Here is a 20507-nt window from a genome sequence, read left to right as displayed (position 1 = left end):
AAAAAAAGCTTATTAAAAATATGACAAATATGTATTTTTAATACTTACCCAAGCTCAAAAGGAAGAAAGGAAAATACCAGGTGACAGAAATGACAAGGGAATTTGGAGATTTGTAAAGTTCATCATACAGGTCTATGGTCTAGTGGCTTCAGTTTGTTTGTTTTTTTTAAGATTTTATTTATTTATTTGACAGAGAGAGCAAGAGAGCACAAGCAGGGGGAAGAGTAGAGGGAGAGGGAGAAGCAGACTCCCCGCCAAGCATGGAGCCCAATGAGGGGTTCAATCCCAGGACCCTGGGATCATGACCTAAGCCAAAGGATGACGCTTAACCATCTGAGCCACCCAGGCGCCCCTCGTGGCTTCAGTTTTAACACCCTCACAAAAAGAGGACATTTGGCTTTGCTCCCCTCTGGGAAAAAGGAACTGAACTTAGATCCTTGCATGAATCCAGGACCTTGGAAAGGATACCTTTTCTGGAAAGGAAACAAGAAGAAAAATTCTATCTATTGGTCTAGGGAAGTAGTAAGGAAAATTGTCCTCTACCTAGATCTCTCAATAGGGGAAAGAGGTTCCTATGAGGAATCGAAGTCCCAGGTACAGATATGGGATCCAAATTTACCCTATACGATAGGTGAAAGAGTCAGAAGCTGAGAAAATAATAGTTGTAGGATCCTGAAAAACTGCTCTGAAGGAATACTCCCATGCTGTCTTAGTCTGTTTGGGCTTCTCTAACAAATACCAGACACTGGGTGGCTTAAACAACAAATGTTTATTTTTCACAGTTCTGGAAGCTGGAGAGTCCAAGATCAAGGTGGCAGCAGATTCAGTGTCTGGTGAGAGCCATCTTCTCTCTATGTCCTCCCACGGAGGAAGGAGCGAGGGAGTGCTCTGGGGTCTCCTTTATAAGGACATTAATCCCATTCATGAGGGCTCTGCCCTCACTACCTAATCACCCTCCAAAGGTCCCCCACCTCCCAAAAACATCACACGGAGGATTAAGTTTCAACATATGAATTTTGGGAGAACTCAAATATTCAGTCCACAAACGTGCTAGAGATGGCCTTACAATACAAACATTTCAAGCCATCTGAAGAAACAATCCAGTATGGGGAAAGTATTTACCATAAACATGCAAATTAGTACCCCAAGAGTTTGAGATAATAGAAAACTCTTAAAGAAACTCTGACATTGTATTCTTAAAATTTTCCAAGAGGCAAATAAAGAAATAGAAACCATAGTGAAGGAGACAAAAATGAAAGTATTAAAATCATACAGAACTTCTAAAACTGAAAAACCAAGTTGATGGAATTAAAAACTGAATAGATGAATGCCAAAGAGTAGAAAAAGCTAAAGAATTAGCCAACTGAGAGAAAGATCTTAGAAAAATACCCGGGATGTATCAAAGAGAAACAAAGAAATAAAAAAGGCAAAGTAGAGGTTAGAAGACATGGTGATTCCATGGGAAAGACATATATCTGAAAGAATTTCCAGAAAGAGAAACCTGAGATTATGAGAGAAAAAAATATTGGAGACAAATGCTGAGAAATCCCAGGAGTGAGGAAGATGCTTAGACTGAAGAAGCAGATCAAGTACCTAAGTAGAACAAACAAGGCAAATCCATCACAATGAAACTGTAGAACATCAAAGCGTGAAGTAATTCTGGATATCAGTCTGATACAGAAGACAGGTAACTTAAATAGCAATCGCACTGCACTAGATTTCCACATCAACAATCTGGTCCGTTGTCCATGCTATGCGGAAGCAAGAAGCCTCATGGAGAGGCCATGGATAGGGGTTCCAGCAAGCAGAACCTGGTGAGGTCCCTGCCAACAGCCAGGATTAACTGCTAGACATGTAGGTGGGTGAGCTGTAAAATGACAGCAGCCTTCACCTTCTGGCCTGTCCAGCTGTCCCCAGGTAGAGCAAAGAGGAGCTGTCCTTGAGGAATCCTGACCAAACTACAGATCTGGGAGCAAAATAAATGGCTGCCGGTTGTGTTAAGCCACTAAATTTAGGGTGGTCTGTTATACAGCAAAAGATGAACAAAGTAGTTTAAAGAAATTAGGGCTTTTATTCTGCTCACATACCAAGGACATTGGGAAATAGGGCTTGGGGGTTTAGGGCATTAGGGCATGCTGCTACTGCTGCTGCTGCTGATCAGTAAAGATGAAAAGAATGAATATTGATTCAATAGCTATTTTCTTTTCATGTTCCAGAACCATCCAATTGTACTTATTATAGCTTTTAAATAAGTTTTAACATATGGTGGGGCCAGTCCTCCCACATTATTCTTGTTTTTCTAAATTTTCTAAGCAATTCTAGTTCATTTATTTCCTCCATAACAACTTTGGAATCAACCTAACTAAAAAAAAAAAAGAAAAAACCTTGCTATTACCATTGGGATCACATTATATTTACAAGGAGAACTGACCTATTTATGATGTTGATCTTCCTGACCAAAAACATCAACAGACCTTTCCATTTGTTCAAGTTTTCCTAAACCTGGGTATGCATACATAGATACTTAGATATTATTCCGTGTGTTCTTTATGTTTGAAATATTTGATAATTGAACATATAACTTAAAGTAAATAGTGTAGTTGATCAAGAAAATAATTTCTTATTCATAGGACTAAGAAACCTTACTTATATTATTATTAGGTGGCAGTCTGATGAGTTTTGAGGAAGAAACCTTACAAATATGTAAAGCATTTCTCACTTACTACTCTGAAAACTCAGAAACGTTTTCAACATTTCTCTCTCCTGAGTGTCCCTTCTTTAGTGCAATTGGGATAAAGATCAAAAGCTCTAAATTGTGCTAACAATTCAGATGCTACTTGTGATGGACAGAATGAAAATGGACACTCTAGTTTCATTTTAATTGGGTCCTGAAAGGAAGCAGGTACATCTGGTATCCTTTCTACCATGCTGCTTTTTCACATTTGACTCTGAGGCACCCACTAACGATGTTATCTAGCAATATATTTCACAGTTTAAATCAGAAAGTGTTGCTTCCTTTGAAGTTCCCATATGGTGATCCAAACCAAATATGTGCGGTTTCCCGTTGAGTTTTTTTTTTTAAAGGTAATCTTCATGATTAGATTAAGAATTTCCACATTACACTGGAAAGTCAAGATAGATAAAAAGTCAGTTTCAAGCCACAGAGCAGACCATCAGCAAGTCTTTATAAATATCTAACATACCGTTTAACTGCTTCTAAGAAAATCTGAAAATTTCAATGAAGAAAAAATTTCAGTTTCAGATGAACCGAAAAGATTTTTAGTGATGTTATATTTCCTGTGCTCAGATCCAAGCATGTCCCTCCCTTGCTTAGAGCCCTTCCCTGATTCCCCAGGGCAGTCAGAAGGAATTCCAAGGTTCTTAGTCCAGCAGTTAAGGGCAGCCCTCCCCTGAGCTACCTACTCCTCCAGCTCCATCTCCTGCCCCCACCTCTCCCCTCCCAGTCTCTGTCTCTCCGGCAGCCACAGGCTAAGAATTTGCAATTCTTTGCCATTTCATGCTCCTGCCATCTACTTGCACAAAGGGTTCCCAGCCCCACAGCCTTTTTTTACTTGACTAATGAACACTTCAAAAGGGTCACTTTCACTGGGGAGCCTTCCCTGAAAACCCCAGACTGAACTATGTGTCCCGTACCCTCTTCTATTATGCACTCGTTCACTGGATAGCACTGCAATATAATTGTTGGTTTATATCCTCCTCTCACTGCTATGCTTTCTGAGGACAGGAATTCTGGTTTTGTACATCTTTGTACTCATGGTGCCTAGATATAAAAGCTTTCAAAAGAAAAAAAAGTTGCAGCTGGAGATGTGGGTTAAATTTCATGTGTGTCAGGAGGCCTCCTTCAAGACCAATGACATTGGCCTTTCCTGCTACTTCCTGTCTCTGAACCCATATTCCCAGGATGGAACACTATACAACAATGGAAGTGAAATACAACCAGGGCTATAAGCAACAACACGGATGAGACAGGCAGATTGATTCCAATTATGTATGTTTCAAAAATAGGCAGTACCAAATTGCATTGTTTATGTGCACATACCTTGGGGTAAAAACTATAAATGAAATAATGACCATAAAGGACAGAATGGTGATTATTTCAGGGGGAGGTTCGGGTGAGGGGAATGTGACTGGGAAAGACACACCTTCTCAGGGCTGGAAATGTTCTATTATGGATTTTGGTAGCAGTTACATAATATTTGTCTTGTAATTACAATATATATGTATGTGTATTAGTTCCCTGTTGCTGCTGAGACTGGTCACCATGAACTAAATGCCTAACCTATAAGTTTATTATCTTAAAAATTATAGAGGTCAGAAATCTAAGATGGGTCTTACTGAACTAAAACCAAGGTGCTGTCAGAGTTGCGTTTCCTTCTGGAGGCTCTGAGGGAAAACCCATTTTCTTGCCTTTTCCAGTTTCTAGAGGCTGACCACATCCCTCGGCCCTTTCTCTTCAAAGCCAGAAATGGCTGGTTGAGTCTTTCTTGTATCATATCATTGTGACACTGAGACTGATTCTAGTGCCTCCCTCTTTGACATTTAAGGATCTTTGTGATTATCTACTGAGCCACTCACATAATCCAGGTTAATCTCCCTTTGGTAAGGTCAGTTCATAAATAACCTAAATTCCATTTTCTGCCCTAATTTCCTTTTGTCAGGTAATGTAACACATGCACGGTAATATATTCATAGGCTCTGGGGATTAGGGCATGGACATCCTTGGGAAGCTGTTACTCTACCCGCCACAGTATATTGTATGCACATTGGTGGCTCTATGTCCTATTTCTTAGTGACAAATGGTTAAAAATTAAACTACAGTATGTAAATACAAAGGATTCCTATATGACCATGAAAAAGAATGACTCTTTTTATTTAGTGTTAATGGAATAATCTGCAAGAAATATTTAAAAAGTAGTGTCAGAATCACTGTGTAAAGTATGCTATCATTTATGTAAAAAAGGCATGAGGGGGAAGCTTAGCTGTATGTATTTGCTTCTACATGCTCAAAGTATATTAAAAAACAAAAGCAAAAAACAAAACAAAACAAGGGAAAGGGCTTTTTCTATCTGCCTAAGAAGCATTTCTTAGTGACCTAAAACCAGGAGGTTTTACCAACTCTTTGAAGATAATACTAAGGAATCATCACCAGCCCTTGAAAAGACATGGAATTACATGGAATTTACAAGGAAGATAATATGGAATTACAATGTAAACAAAGCCCTTCTCTGGCAATCATGTCTTTTAATAAACCACTAACAAAATAAAGAAGAATGTCATGCAGATGGAAAATTATACTATTCAGTTTATCCAGGATGTGAATTCTGTGGCAGAATTCAGAACTGCAAACAAAACAATAGCTGAATACAACTAGTTATGTAATGTTTGGGAACCTCCTGGAGAGCAGCCAACCCCCTGGAACATGACCAAGCACGACATCCCGGGGGAGTCATAGATGGGAGGGAGGTCCCGCCACCTGTGGCATGGGGCCACTGGAGCATTTCCAGCCTGTGTCTGAACACTGCTGTACCAACATTTCTTCCAGACCCATTAAGAAGTCTGGGGCAGATGATGCTGGTGCGAAGTGTGGAAACAGATTTTTGTCAATCCCAAAACTCCTAGTCCATCCTGCATTCATTCTGGGACCATCTTGAGAATACTGCATTCATGGGCAAGGAAGAGACCAGATCAAACTAGGATTCATTCACTCATTCATTCATCTGTTCACTTATTTGCTCATCCATTTAATCAATGCTTACTGAGTGGCTTCATCTTCCCAGTGCTAACAGTAGAAGACATAGAGTATAATTTCAATATATAAATTTTTAAACCAGCAAAACTATACTATTTTGCTTAGACATGAACACATAGCAGTGAACTTATACCTGAAAACAAATAAAAAAAATAACTATCATAAAAATCAAAGTGGTGGTTACTTTCAGGGAAGGTGAGGGAAACATCGTCAGAAAGGGACACACATACTTGGAGGAGGAGGAGGGCAGCACAGTCTTGACTTATGCAGCCCATCTTTCTGCACTGTTCTTAGACTCCCTGATCTTGATAAACAGAGAAAAGTGACTATGCTAGGTAGAGCAGAATAGTGGGATTTTTGCACTTGAAGCTACTAGTGATCATGCACTCTTACTACTCTCTCTCACCATTTAATATTTTATTATTAAAATAGCCACCACAGCTGTAAATCCTGGGAGACACACACATTACACAGCACAGGTGAGTAGCACTACTTACTCTGAAAATTCAACCCATTTTCTCATTCTTATAAACAAAGGACAACCACGGACCAGAAGGCATTGGAAGGATCCCTGTGACTGCATGATACTTGCTACCTTGGAATTTTCTAACAAATAAATATTTCTCTTTATTTAATAGCATTAAATGGCATTTAATGTCATTTATTACTCATGTTTGATTAAAATCTGATTCTTTGAGAACAGATGATCAATCCTGTAGGTCTAACATCGGACTGTTAAGATTTCCAGAAGAATAAAATGAAAAATAATGGAGGAGAGTACATAAAAAAAAAATACAATTTCCCAGAGCTGAAGTAACACACGAGTTAAGCAGACTCTAATGGCCCACAGAAAGCTGAGGAGGATGAATTAGAAAACTCACTCTTGGACATGGCTTCATGACATTTCAGACCTCAAGTACAAAAAGAAAACTCTAGAAAATATTGAGAGAGAAGTAACAGGCCACCCATCAAGGAATGTGAATTAGGTGACTTCAGACTTCTGGACTTTTACCATAAAGTTGGCACAATGTCTTTAACCTTCTGAAGAGAAATTACTTTGAACTTAGAAATTTCAGCTAAACTATCAGGTGAGTATGAAGGCAGAATGAGATATTATCAGGCATTCAAGGATCAAAGTTTCCCTCCTATAGACCCTTTCTGAGGAAGCTACTTGAGCAAAATGAGAGTAAAAAGATATAATGGAACACACATGGAAACTTTAAAAATTCCTGAGTAACAACTGTGTAGGAGGTGGCTGATCTGACTTAGAATGAGAAGCTGGTAGGGTCTGAGAAAAATGTCTTCAAGGAAAAGAAGATCATACATTCTACAATTAGACAAGAGTGAAGAACTGAAGAATTAGAAACATTGGTTGGAGTGGGAGGAGGAATCCAAAACCTGTACAAAAAAGTCAATTCAGGGGCGCCTGGGTGGCTCAGTCGTTAAGCATCTGCCTTCGGCTCAGGTCATGATCCCAAGGTCCTGAGATCAAGCCCCGCATCAGGCTCCCTTGCTCAGTGGGAGGCCTGCTTCTCCCTCTCCCACTCCCCCTGCTTGTGTTCCCTCTCTCGCTGTCTCTCTCTCTGTCAAATAAATGAAAATCTTCAAAAAAAAAAAACCACAACAGACAACTTAAATAGGGTTACCAGCCATTCTAATACGAAAGTAGAACAACTCACAGAAGGTAAGAGAGAGAAACAGGGTGGAATGGTGGTAATATCCTTACATGTCATGAGATACTATAAAGTTGATGGAACAAAAAATATAGTTTTAAGTATATTTAAGGCTATAAATAAAACTCATAAAATAAAATATAATAAAAATAATTGGGTTGCCAGGGGCTGAGGTAGGGGAATGGGACTGCCTGCAAAGTGGCAATGAGGGAACTTTATGGTGTGATGGAGATATTCTGTATCTTTATTTTGGTGCCAGTTACATGACTGTTTAGGTTTGTCAAAGTTCACAGAACTGTACACCAAAAAAGGGCGAATTTCACTGCATGTAAATTATAACTCAATAAGGCCAGCAAGGGGACAATGAGATCATATGTGAACTAAATCCTCAACTTTCATAGTGCAGACTCAAATGTAGTATGTCAAGCTGATAAATCAACAAATAGCAATATAAGCATAGAATTAGCACGGAAAATTACCACCACAAGAAAGAGCTGAAAGTGCTTCTTGAAAGTAACACTGGAGAAAAAGACTACTAGTTAGATTTTTAATCTTATTATCTACCTGGTTTTACTTATTTATTGGCACCAGCATTTTAAAAGAGAATTCTGAGACATTTTTTAAAAACAGAAAAGCTTCCAGAGTAGTACAAAGAATTCCATACACCCTTTACCCAATAATATGCTTTATAGCAAAGGATCCACTCCAGGCTCACGTGTTACACTCAGATGTCATGTCTCTTGAGTCTCACTCAATCTAGGACAGTTCTTCAGTCTTTTCTTGACTTTCATGAGCTTGATGTCTTTGAGGATTACAGGCTGGTAATTTTGTTTTGTTCTTCAATTTCGATTAGTCTAATGTTTCCCCACAATTAGACCCATATTAGATATTTTGGCCCTAATAGCATTGAAGAGATGCTGTGTTCTGATGATATCCTAGTGAGTAGTCCATGAGGTTGATTTGCCATATTACTGTTGGCCCTAACTAAAATAACATTTCCCAGATTTCTTCACTGTAAAGTTAGATTTTGCCCCTTTATAATTAATAAGCATTTTGAGGTAGGATATTTTGAGACCCATTAAAGCTTAAGAATGCTTTTTACCTGCACTATTACAATGATTGCCAAATAGGTAAATTTTTATTTAGTGGATTCATAGATTCCTATTTATTCAATGGATTATGATCTATTAGTATCATTTTCTTGATTCTTCACTTGTTCCAAATTTGGTCAGTGGGAGTCCCTTTGCTGGCTTCTGTATCATTTTGACATATCCCTGTCATTCTTTGAGCATTTCCTTAGTTTCTGACATGAAAGGATGTTCCAGGCTCATCTTGTTCTTTCCCTACCTCAGTCCTAGAAAAAGTCCCTCTTAGAAGAGATTGGGTTCAGAAACCAAGCTTTGGGTATGAGGTGTTCTCATTGATACTAGGATCTCAAAGCTGCCAGGACCTCTCAATGGTCATACGGAGGAAATATACATAAACATATACACACACATACACACATTTACACATACATTCTATATCTGTGCATATCAACAACCATGGGTTCACAGTGATAACCCCAATTCCGTTTCAATACCAAAGACTCATTTTAGCCTTTCTCCAAGGTGTGTGTGTGTGTGTGTGTGTGTGTGTGTGTGTGTGTGTGTATATATATCTGCCTCCTCCAAGAGTGAAAAATAATATTGGCTTTTGTTATCCTGATTACTTTTTTGTTTAATGCTTCTATCTATATCCAATCTTCTGAAGCTACCAGGTTGCCACTCTACTTGTATATCCCATATGCTGATTCTGGCCACTGCCAGGCTGGCTTCCCATCCTCCCTGGTATACATTATTTTGATTAAAAACTCAGAAATGAAAAAATTAAATAGCCAAATACCATAAAAAGAACAAAAAATAAAATTTTGAGAATTTGTGTCAAGTAATATTCCTACTGCTCTAAAAATCAAGAGTAAACCCAGATCCACAGTTTCCCATCCCCACCCTGCCCCGACCACACCACAAATGTAACGTACTTCAAAGTTTGATCTGTTCTAGAAAAAAAAAAAATGAGAAGTGTATAACTTGACTCTATTATTCCTCTATTGATATCATGTACTTCTTAGAGTCTGAACACACACACACACACACACACACACACACACACACACACAGATACCCCACTTGATGCTCTGGGCACTTGGTAACCTGAGTTTACCACATAGAGAAAGTCTTTACCTGAAATGTCACAGTAAACTGTCTGCTGGTAGAGCCTGGCTTCCAGAGGATTAAAGTACACCGTGATTTCAGCTGATGAGTTAGGCCAGACATCACCTTCCTGAAAACCATGAAAGAATCATTAAAAAACAATGTGATGAAGAGGCACTCAGGTGGCTCAGTGGGTTAAGCATCTGACTCTTGATTTCGGCTCAGGTCATGATCTCAGGGTCATGGCTCAGCAAAGAGTCTGCTTGAGATTCTCTCCCTCCCCCTCTCTCTGCCCCTCCCCACTGCTTGCACAATCTCTAAATAAATAAATAAAATCTTTAAAAACAAAAACAAAAGAAAGCCAATGTGATGAAGAGAAGGCACTGCTTTTAAATGTTACTATTATGTTATAACCTCAGGAAACTTGAAGGAAATATTTTTACAACAAATAAAAGAAAGCACTATTTTACCCAACAGATAGTAAATTTATGCTACTTGTTAAGAGGTGGTACAATATGGAAATGAGCTTCAAATTTCAGTGAGTTCATGAATATATAGTTACTAAAGGAAACTAGGATGTTTAGAACATTTTCAATATTTGTGCATTCAGTGGACATTCATTTTATGCCACCAGATGGCCAGCATTGGGCTGCAGAGATGAAGAAAAGTGTGGTCTGAGACTGCATGGAACTCACACCTTAGAGGGATGATACACGTGCACACAAATATTTAAAAATATTTGTGAGAGGTGCTGCACCATACACACACACACACACACACAGGGTCGAGATGGACTTACTCTTGAGGTGGCAGCATGATGAAATACTGTAATTCTGTGAAAATATAATAATGGCCCAAGGCAAAACAATGACCAGGTCAAACACTGATTCTAATCCAGTGTGATATTTTCGGTTTTAATGCAAACCACTCAAAAGTCATAATTTTTATTAGTTTTGAAATTATAATACAACATGCCACATATGGAAATCCCCTTGAGATATTTCTTGGAAAATATTTTTGAATTAACCATGTAACCTGAGGCCTCTTCATTAACTTGTAAGGGCTATGATAGCAGATGCTAATCGTACCTGCCTCAAAGGGTTTCCCACCCAAAGTCTGACAAGGTCATGCAGGTCACATACTTTGCCCCACACTTGGTACTTAGTAAGAGCTCAATAAATGTTTACTATAATTGATGTTATTTTTATGCCAACTGGAAAGAATAAGATGTAAGTACTGAAAAAATTGGGGGAGAAAAAGCGTGTATTTTTCAATGGTTTTTGTAAATAGATCAAGTAGGGCATAAGTGTTAATCATATCCAAAGATCTTTAAATGCTCCCACTAGCTAAATAGAAAACTAAGACAACTTGGTAAATAATTAGGCTCTGGTTTCAGACAATCCCCAATCCATATTCTATTCACTCCAGTCTGGCTGAAATGAACACAGTGCTGGAGGAAAGACTCAGAGAACAAAATGGTTTAAAATGCAGACATCAAAACAAGAGGGTGGAAATAGCAAACTAGACCCAGTTGGGTTTGTTTATGAAGGTAAAAGACTGATCAGTGCACTTCCCCGTGCAGCGTCCCCTGACTTCACAATGACAAAGAGCACAGAAGCAGCAGGGAGGAGCATGAGCGTCCTGGGGGTCCTGGGAGCTCTTACAGCCCCTGTCAGCCCACGAGGATGAGGGCCCTATGAGCACAGGGACTGCTTCATTCCCAGCCCTAAACAACGGGTGGCTCCTATTTCTCAACATATTTATCCAATCAGTCATATCTACTCAGTTTGCACACTGTGTACTTCTTAGCAGATGCCTATTCATCTTTGCAGCCTATTTCTGCCATTTTCTCAACTGGAACCACAAAAGTCATACAAATTTAGAGCTGAAAGGGGCCTCTGAGAGCATGTGGGGAAGAGGGAAGCCCTAAGCATTTTCAAACACGTATTGAGGTGTTTCACTGTGGCACTTTTCCAAACCTTGAAACCAGTACCTGTTCCCTTCTGATACATGGAAAATACCGGCCCCTTTAGGATTTGTGGGGTTCCAGTGACAAGGAGTGTTAGGAACACCCATGGCTAGAATGGGCAAAGAGATCAGGTATAAAAGGTGACTCATCCATTCCTGGGTCCATCATTGGGTATTCCATTTCAGAGCAGTTGAAGACCTGGGCTTCCTCCTAACCAAGAGACAAATGTATTCCCCTGGTGGGTTTAGACACTGCTTTGTTTGAGGGTATAGAAACAGCTAACCTGTTTCTATCCAAACTGACTGACCAAAGGAGCTACCTTGGATCCTGAGAAAACCCTATGCTAGAAAAGTCTCACCAGGGGGCGCCTGAGTGGCTCAGTCGTTAGGCGTCTGCCTTTGGCTCAGGTCATGATCCCAGAGTCCTGGGATTGAGCCTCACATTGGGCTCCCTGCTCGGCAGGAAGTCTGCTTCTCCCTCTCCCACTCCCTCTGCTTGTGTTCCAGCTCTCGCTATCTCTCTGTCAAATAAATAAATAAAATCTTTAAAAAAAAAGAAAAAGAAAAGTCTCACCAGGACAGGAGGAAGTGGTCCTTAAGAAGGATATAATGGAAATGAGATAAGCTCTGTGCATGTGGGAAAATTCAAGCATCTTACTGCTTGGGGTGAACCAGATCACTTTCTTTTCTTTTCTTTTTTTAATCTATTCTTTTTTTAAGTTCAATTAACCAACATATAGTACATCATTAGTTTTTGATGTAGTGTTCAACAATTCATTAGTTGCATATAACACCCAGTGCTCATCACAACACATGCCCTCCTTAATGCTCATCACCCAGTTACCCCAGCCCTCCAGCCCCCTCCCTTCTGCAACCCTCAATATGTTTCCTGGAGTCCAGAGTCTCTCATGGTTTGTCTCCCTCTCTGATTTCTTCCATTCAGTTTTCCCTATGGTCCTCTGCACTATTCCTTATATTCCACATTATTAGTGAAACCATATGATAATTGTCGTTCTCTGCTTGATTTATTTCACTTAGCATAATACCTTCCAGTTCCATCCATGTTGATGTAAATGGTAGGTATTCATCCTTTCTGACGGCTGAGTAATATTCCATTGTATATATATATACCACATCTTCTTTATCCATTCATCTGTTGAAGGACATCCAGACCACTTTCAAAATCGTTATCCCAGGAAGAAAATCCAAGGTCCATATGCATACAAGAAGACAACACACTTAAGTTCTATCACAGAAGCATTCCAGGACACCCCATCATCACAGAAGTCTGATTATCAGCACTGGTAGGTTGGAAAATGGTGGGAAGACACACTCCAGAGGTGACCAGAAGCTCCCCAGAGGAGGGAGTGTTAGGTTTTTTTTTGTTTTTTGTTTTTTGTTTTAAAGATTTTATTTATTTGAGAGAGAGAGAGAGAGAGCACGAGAGGGGGAAGAGTCAGAGAGAGAAGCAGACTCCCCGCTGAGCGGGGAGCCCAATGCGGGACTCGATCCTGGATCATGACCAGGATCATGACCTGAGCCGAAGGCAGTCGCTTAACCAACTGAGCCACCCAGGCGCCCAGAAAGAGAGCACATGAGAGTGGGGAGGGTCAGAGGGAGAAGGAGACTCCCCGTGAGCAGGAAGCCTGATGCGGGACTCGATCACATGTCTCCAGGATCATGACCTGAGCCATAAGCAGTCACTTAACCAACTGAGCCACCCAGGCGCCCTCGTGTTAGTGTTTTGATGTCATCCCTAAAAGGATCGTCTGATATAGAGGCTTCTTGGGCAGAGAAGACCTTCTGCTTGGTGAGGGAATCTGAGTCCACAGGGTTTTCAGTCTGAGTGAATGGGACTGTGGGCTCAGTGCTTTCTTATCCTGGGCTGCATTGGTTTTACTGGGTCTGAGACAGCTGTTAGTAACTTGCAGCTTTTACTGAGCTCTGGGAGGAAATTCAAGGATAAATGCTATTCTAAAACCCTCTCCTGGGCTTGTCGCAGGTATAATGTACATTAAGAGGACTATGTGTATCTGTAAAAACAGAAGTGTGGTCATTCAGTTTCCTCTCACAGAGAGATGTTTTCAATCTCCTTCATTTGAAGGAGTTAGGAACATGTAGAAGGACCGTTATTTTTCAGTCGGGATTAAAATAACTTCTATTTCTTTAGAGCAAAAACTCAACATAGCACTTTCTAGCAAATCGGAGAAAATAAACCTCAGAAACAGGCTATCAGCCTAAACTGACCCCACTTTTTACTTATAGCTCTGAAACATTTCACATCACTTCTCCAACCCTCCTGAAATTAACTTCCATGTCATTTAAGTCTCTGAAAAGAATGTTCCCTTTGTTATTGTTCAGTTCTAAAGTCTCTTTCTGAAAACCAAAACATTCAGAATTTTCCCTGGCCGCTCTGCCATCAATATCCTTTCTTCCCGGTCCTCAGAAAGCAGCCTCATGGCACAGAACCCCTGCTGTTCTACATTCCTTCTATGTATGACCCCTCTCCCATCACTGTCTATTCTCCTGCTCCAAATGAGAGACTGCATATCTAGGATATGAACTGTAAGTGACTATTAGGTTGTTTGTTGAAAATAATTGTGAAAATGGCCTTCAGTTATGTTATAATTATTTTCCTTCTTGGTCTTAATGTTTTGTTTTTTTCCTCAGATCCATAGCTGCATTTCACTTATTGATCAAGTGAATCTCCCAGAAGGAATCAACTTTGAATTCAAACTGAACTTTGAATTTGAATCAACTTTTCAGGTCTAAAGCGAACTCTCATATTGCAGCTTTTACTCAAATATCAAATATCTCTGGAAATGGAACTTCATGTTTCCTTCTGGAACAAGAACAACCAACCAAGTAACTTGACGGATTCAGTTCCGAGACTTTTTGTAAGATGTCTATGAACACACTGCCACTAGTTCATAACAGTGGTTATGAACAGTGATACCGTCTTGAGAAAAGTGTCCTTTTTTAAAAAATTATCTTCTTAAAAACTTACATTGACAATGACTAAAGAGGCTCTTGTAAAAATCTCCCTTGAAAATCCTTAAATGAAAAAGAAAATATTTTAAAAATCACCTTCCTTCCCACCTATCACCCATCTCCCTCCCTTCTCTCTTCCTTCGTCCCTTACTCCCTCGCTTCCAATGAAGGATTATTTTTGCAAATTTTGCAAAATCAGAACCCAACTGCAAGAACAGTGTTACATATAAATTGAATTCACTTGGTTTATCTGGAAAATAATGCTTACATTTGTCAAACAAAATAGTTGCATTTTATTTTTTTTATTTTATTATGTTATGTTAGTCACCATACAATACATCATTAGTTTTTGATGTGGTGATCCACGATTTATTGTTGCATTTTAATCCCCAACTTAAATTTAGAAGAGTGATCTAAATGTTTGCCACTCAAATGTTATACTTTCCAATCATACTTCCTGATCTGATGAGACTGAATCACATCTAACTCTAAATCATAATATTGGCAACCATTAACCGAGAGCTCATGTTCCCAGCACTGCGGGAAGTACTAATGTACAATATCCGCCTCAAACTTTACAATCTTGTGAAGTATTATCCCCATTTTAAAGATGAGACAACCAAAGCAAACAGAAGTTAAATATCTCACCTAAGACCACACCAACCAAAAGTGGGAGAAATGGGATTTTATAATATATTTTTAATTTCCTGAACCCCCCTGCAATTATAACAAAAGGTCAGTCCTCACCTTTCTCACATCGTAAAAAAAAAAAAAAAAAAAAAATGCCAGAAGAAACCTAAAAACACGACAACAGATAATCAGGCTTAGATGAGGCCAGCATGACCTGGTGTTCCCATCTGGTGAACAAAGTAGGAGGCACTATATGCTCATATGTTCAGGTACCTTGGAAGGTGACTCACAGGAGGTTCCTTTGGATGACACAGCCAACATTAGTGTGCTGCAGCTCTTCAGAAATGTATTGGAAGATCTTTATAAAGCTATCCTTGTTGGGTCAGGGTGCAGTCAGTTCAAAACAAGGTCAGTGAAAAATGATTTCAAGAGCAGCTGTATAATGTGTGATGAATTCCATCGTGTTCTACCAAAATGGAAAAATTCCTGACTACATAAACAAATATTTTCAGCTGTGTTATCATATTTAAGGGAAAATTTTAAAATTTCTCTTGGGAAATAAAAATATCTTCTTAATCAAATTTCTATCAATCAATTAAAAAGAGAAGCCCTGATGAGAAACTATAATCTGCTTCACCACCTACAATTGCTCTTCTAGAATCTTCCAGATCAATGAGAGACATCATGGCTCCTTTTATCATCACTTAGGGCAAGTAGGAGTTGTCTCAAAGAGACATAAGGCAAAAAAATGGAAGCTAACATATTGAAGGAAAACTACCCCAATTATCATTGAGAGAAAAGACTGAGTTGGCACATGATATGCAAGGAGACTTTTCTACTCCACTGTAATTCCTGCGGCAAGACACTGTGATTTTAGTAAAGTTTTGATTCTCAAAATAATGACCAGTAAGGTTTCTAAGAGAGGGGTCTAAGATCTGGCCATCTGTCAGAGCAAGTTTCACTAAAGGTGTGTTCTGACTTCAGCGAGATACCCCAACCCATATGCAATGAAAATTCCACTGCGGTTTTCTAGGAGCTGAGGCAGTTGTGTGTGATGTTCACGCCCTTCTCTAGAGAGAACAGATTCGTGTCTCTTTCAACACTGAAGGCTATTTACTTATTTAATGAGCCACGAGGAACTCTGCTGTTTCTAAGACTTCCCCCAGGCCTCCCTCCACCTACAAAGGCTCTCCAGTACAACAGTGGATGTACCAGCACAAGTGGAAAAGGTTTGCCTGAGCACAAGGATCGGAGAGGATGAACAATAATAAAGGGAAACTGAAGGATGGAAAACCATACTGACAGAAGAGCTGTGACTAGTCAAGAACAGTTTGCTCTCAGCAGATTCCTGTCCTCCTTTCTCCCTTCTGGTGTCCATTTCCCAGGAGTCAGCTCCCACATGTTTGCAACGTGACTCATGACTAATGGTACAAGAAGTAGAAGGGGTTTGCAGTAAAGAGCTAGATCTTTCCTCTTTGGTAGCTATCTAGGCTTCTACCCAACCTGGTTCTGCTTAGCTTACATGCTATGCCGATTTGGGAAAAATAAGGCAAACTAAATTTGAGCTGTGCTTTCAGTCTGAATTGCTGAACCACGTTTTCTGTAGGCTTAGGTGACAACAAAGCATGGTTTACTATTACTTACATGGTAATAAAGAAATGATCAAATTTCCCTCCCTTTTTGAGGCTTACTAAAGCTTAAAGCTAGGGATACTAGAAGAAGTTTTCTTTGATGGAAAAGACATTTGCTAACAGAAGTAGAAATGTTATCCCCTGTTTACCGATGTCAGGCAATCAGTTAAGATCAGTTTGGGCATCTTTACATTCCCAGGCCTTTGTTTTTGAGAAAAGATCAAGCATTTTACATTCAGAAAATTGCTGCATCTTAGAAGTGTGACCTGAGCCAGAAGTACCAGAGTCCAGAAACAAGGCCAGCACATCTGTGCTGTGATTTCTCAGAGGACTCCCAGATACCCACGGAAATTGAAAGCTTAATTCTCTTTTTGCCCTGTGATGTTCTTCTGCCTCATGGTTCTCAGATTTGTGGTTTTTGTCTCTGAATCTCTCTCACTCAGGGTACCCAAGAGACCTACGCAGAGGATATAACATAATGACACTGTCAAAATTCTGTATAGCCAGAGTCCATCTAGTAAAATAGAATATTGTATTTCTGAAAGTAGTCAATTCCACTTGATCTTCTGGAAGGCACAAAACATTCATAATAGACTCAATTTTGCATTTTTTTTCCAAAGTGGGGGAAAGAACTACACAGAAGCAGATAGCCTGAGAAATAATCAGTATTCTACAGAACCCCAGTACCTTCCCTCAGCAAGGCATAAATGGAAAATTTCAGGCTAATATTCCAAGACATTATCAAAAGAACTGACATGAGGAACTTGATATAAATAGTAATAATATACCGCGTGTATTGATGACTACAGCAACAATCATGGCCTACCAGTAGAATATCAATAAATTACCAAGTAAAGATTAAAAAAAAAAAAATCCTCCCATACCTCTGTCCTGTATCTGCCCTGATGGTCACTCTGGGTCCCGGTCTACCCCTGTCTACCTTCTCTACCAGTGAACACCTCTGGGGTCTCTCAAAAGACAAACTCCCACCTCTGCATTGAGACCATATCAGTATGTACCCAAGATGCTCCAGCATAACTCAAGGTTAGAACAACAGACTCTATGGCAATGTTATACAATAAGCATATTGAGAAGAAAGTGAGCCAAGACAATGGAACTACCTAGTGGCCAAGTGGTGAACAGGTGGTAAAAGAGAATAAGAACTTGCAGACCTAGAGTTTGGGTCAGCATTGAGTTAGGCTACTTCTCACATTATCAAATTAATAAAATTTTATTAAATTCAAACTCATCACCACCTCTGGGCATTTTAGGGACAGTGACTGATCTGGATCCTAAATCTACTTGCTTTAAATCACAAGAGCCTCTAGAATAGGAACAGTGTTCCCATAGAACATTCAGTATGCACAGAACACAATAAGGGCTAACCTAAACTTGGTTTTAGGTGATGCACTGAAGAACCAAGATATTTAGATGTGGGTCTGAGAAAATAAGCATATCATTTCTTATTGATTTCCAGACCCTAAGGTAATAGGTTTTTTTTTTCCTTTTTAAGTTTACCTCATTTGGAGACAATGTCCTTCCTCAGTGGACACAGAGGCTGAAGAGTCCAGAAAGCTAGGTGGTCTCTAAGCCCCTGCATCTGCCTTTTATTTTTTTTGGACAGGGTATCCATTAGAGATTGATTTTCAGATCAGTAGGTAACACTGCTTGGTTTTCACCTTCCCTGCTTCTCCTGTGAACTCAACTCATATCAAGAAGCTAATTAAAAGGAATCACACCCTAATAAAAAACTAATCGCTGATGCACAGCTCATCTGTCAGAAATTAAATAGTGGCCATTTGGCATAGCTGATCTAATAGATGAGCAAGATTCAGAAGAGAACTTCAGGAGAAAATGGTGATGAACCTGCCAGAACAGGGTAGAAAGACGTGTAAGATATGTTGCTGTGCCCCCAGCTGGCTGCTTCTCCCCTTAGCCATTCTTCTCTGTGAATTTACAGCCTCTCCTCTCTTTGCAGGGTCCCCAAAGGTGAGCATATAGGGGCTGCCTTGGGCCCTCTGCAATTGTCCTAGTTTGCTCCGCTCTTAGAATGTCCATCTTCTTTGCATGCCTTCAATGAAGACGTCTATATAATACTCACAAATCTTACTTCCACTTCTGATTCCTCTCCTCCATATTTAATACTGCATTTCCAAAACTTTCTGGATATCGACTGTCATCTCAAATTCAACGTATTCAGAACCAGACTCAAGATCATCAACTGATTTCCATTCCTTCCTTCTTTCCTTCCTTCCTCCCTCCTTCTATCCTCCATTTATTGGCACTATGGTAGGCCTGAGGCACAGATAAGGATAAGGCACTCCTTGACTTTAAGGAAGTCAGAGTTTGTTCCCAAATTGGAGAATCAAAATTAATGAGTCAGAAAGCATCTACGTGTCCTACCTCAACATCCTTATTTTGTATACAAGGCAACCAAAGCCAAGAGAGATCAAATGGCTTGTTTAAGGTCACACATGCTATTGGCAAAGCCGGGAATTAAACCCAAGACTCCTGATATGGTAATTTCCATCAAAGACATCATAATTCTCCCAGCCACTCTAGTTCAGATCTGAGGAGACACGTGTTACCATGTCACACCCTCAACAACCAATCACAAAGCACTTTAATAACTTTCTTTTGAATATCTCTCACATATGCCACTTCCTTTGGTTTCCAGCCATCAGCAGGCTGACCATCCAAGTCAGCGTGACCTTCACACATCACCCTCAACTTGCCAGCAGAGATGTTCAGTCTCCTTGGTACTTCCTGCACTAGCACAGTTCCCCTGCCTGACCTGCACCACCCTCCCAGCCCCAATCCACCCTCCTCCAATTTGATCCACTCATGTCTACCAAGATAATATTTCTAAAGCATCTGTACACATCATGTACCTGCTCCAAGCCCCACAGTGAGTCTCCAATATACTAGGGATGCTGTGTGGGAGAACAGGTCTGTGGTCATGGGGAAATACTGCTTGCACTCTATCCCCCAGAGAATCATTTTCTCTTGAACTGGTATTTCTCAAACTTATTTGACCACAGAACTTCCTTTTTTCAAGGAACACACATTAACCCCCCTCTGATCCAGTATGTGCAGAAGCGCACTGTGGGAAGTGGGAGCCTGCAGTCTGTAGTTCAACAGGTTGGCCAGGCAGCCCAAACTTCCTCTACTCACCTTCCCCTCCTTCCATGACTGCCTGACCCAGCAAAACTAGTCCATTCATTGTTATTTAATACTTTATTTTCACAATTTCTCCAACTAGAAATATCCTCCTTCCTTTCCACTTACTTAAATCTTCCTTCCTCCAAAATTCAATTCAGTTCTCATCTCTTCTATAAAAGTCCTTTCCCAGCTCTCTCATCCAAAACTACTGTAGCATTTATATACTTGTATCAGAAAACGAAAATCTCAACAGCAGAAAATGCATATAGCTCACATTTGCATCAAGAAGTTAATAAAATGGCAAAAATTTCCCTATCAAATAGCTTCAAATTAATTTACAAGGTAAGATTATATTACATTCTCAAGAACTGCATTTCTACAAAACCATTAGGATCTTGAAGGAGGGGAAAAAGGGAGATTTTACATTAATAAATAATTCACTGTTAATAACACTGAGTTCAGCTGTTTTGACTAGAATAAGGAGACACTA

At 39.8% G+C, this 20507-nt stretch overlaps 1 protein-coding gene across 3 annotated transcripts in view; it reads right to left on the bottom strand.

Annotated features, from left to right (window-relative positions):
• HYDIN (HYDIN axonemal central pair apparatus protein) overlaps positions 1 to 20507 on the bottom strand; it is a 312800-nt gene that overhangs the window by 226981 nt on the left and 65312 nt on the right. For all 3 annotated transcript variants that reach the window (XM_088027478.1, XM_028090615.2, XM_088027479.1), the window contains exon 9: positions 9666 to 9765. In XM_088027478.1, the coding sequence (XP_087883604.1) occupies positions 9666 to 9765 (100 nt within the window). The remainder of the gene's footprint in view (positions 1 to 9665; positions 9766 to 20507) is intronic.

This window comes from Eumetopias jubatus, unplaced genomic scaffold (assembly GCF_037043125.1).
Source record: "Eumetopias jubatus isolate StellerSeaLion01/CBP00866 unplaced genomic scaffold, mEumJub1_p1.0 scaffold_10, whole genome shotgun sequence".
Lineage (NCBI taxonomy): Eukaryota > Metazoa > Chordata > Mammalia > Carnivora > Otariidae > Eumetopias > Eumetopias jubatus.
The sequence above is the reverse complement of the archived record's forward strand: the minus strand, read 5'-3'. Positions and strand labels throughout refer to the sequence as shown.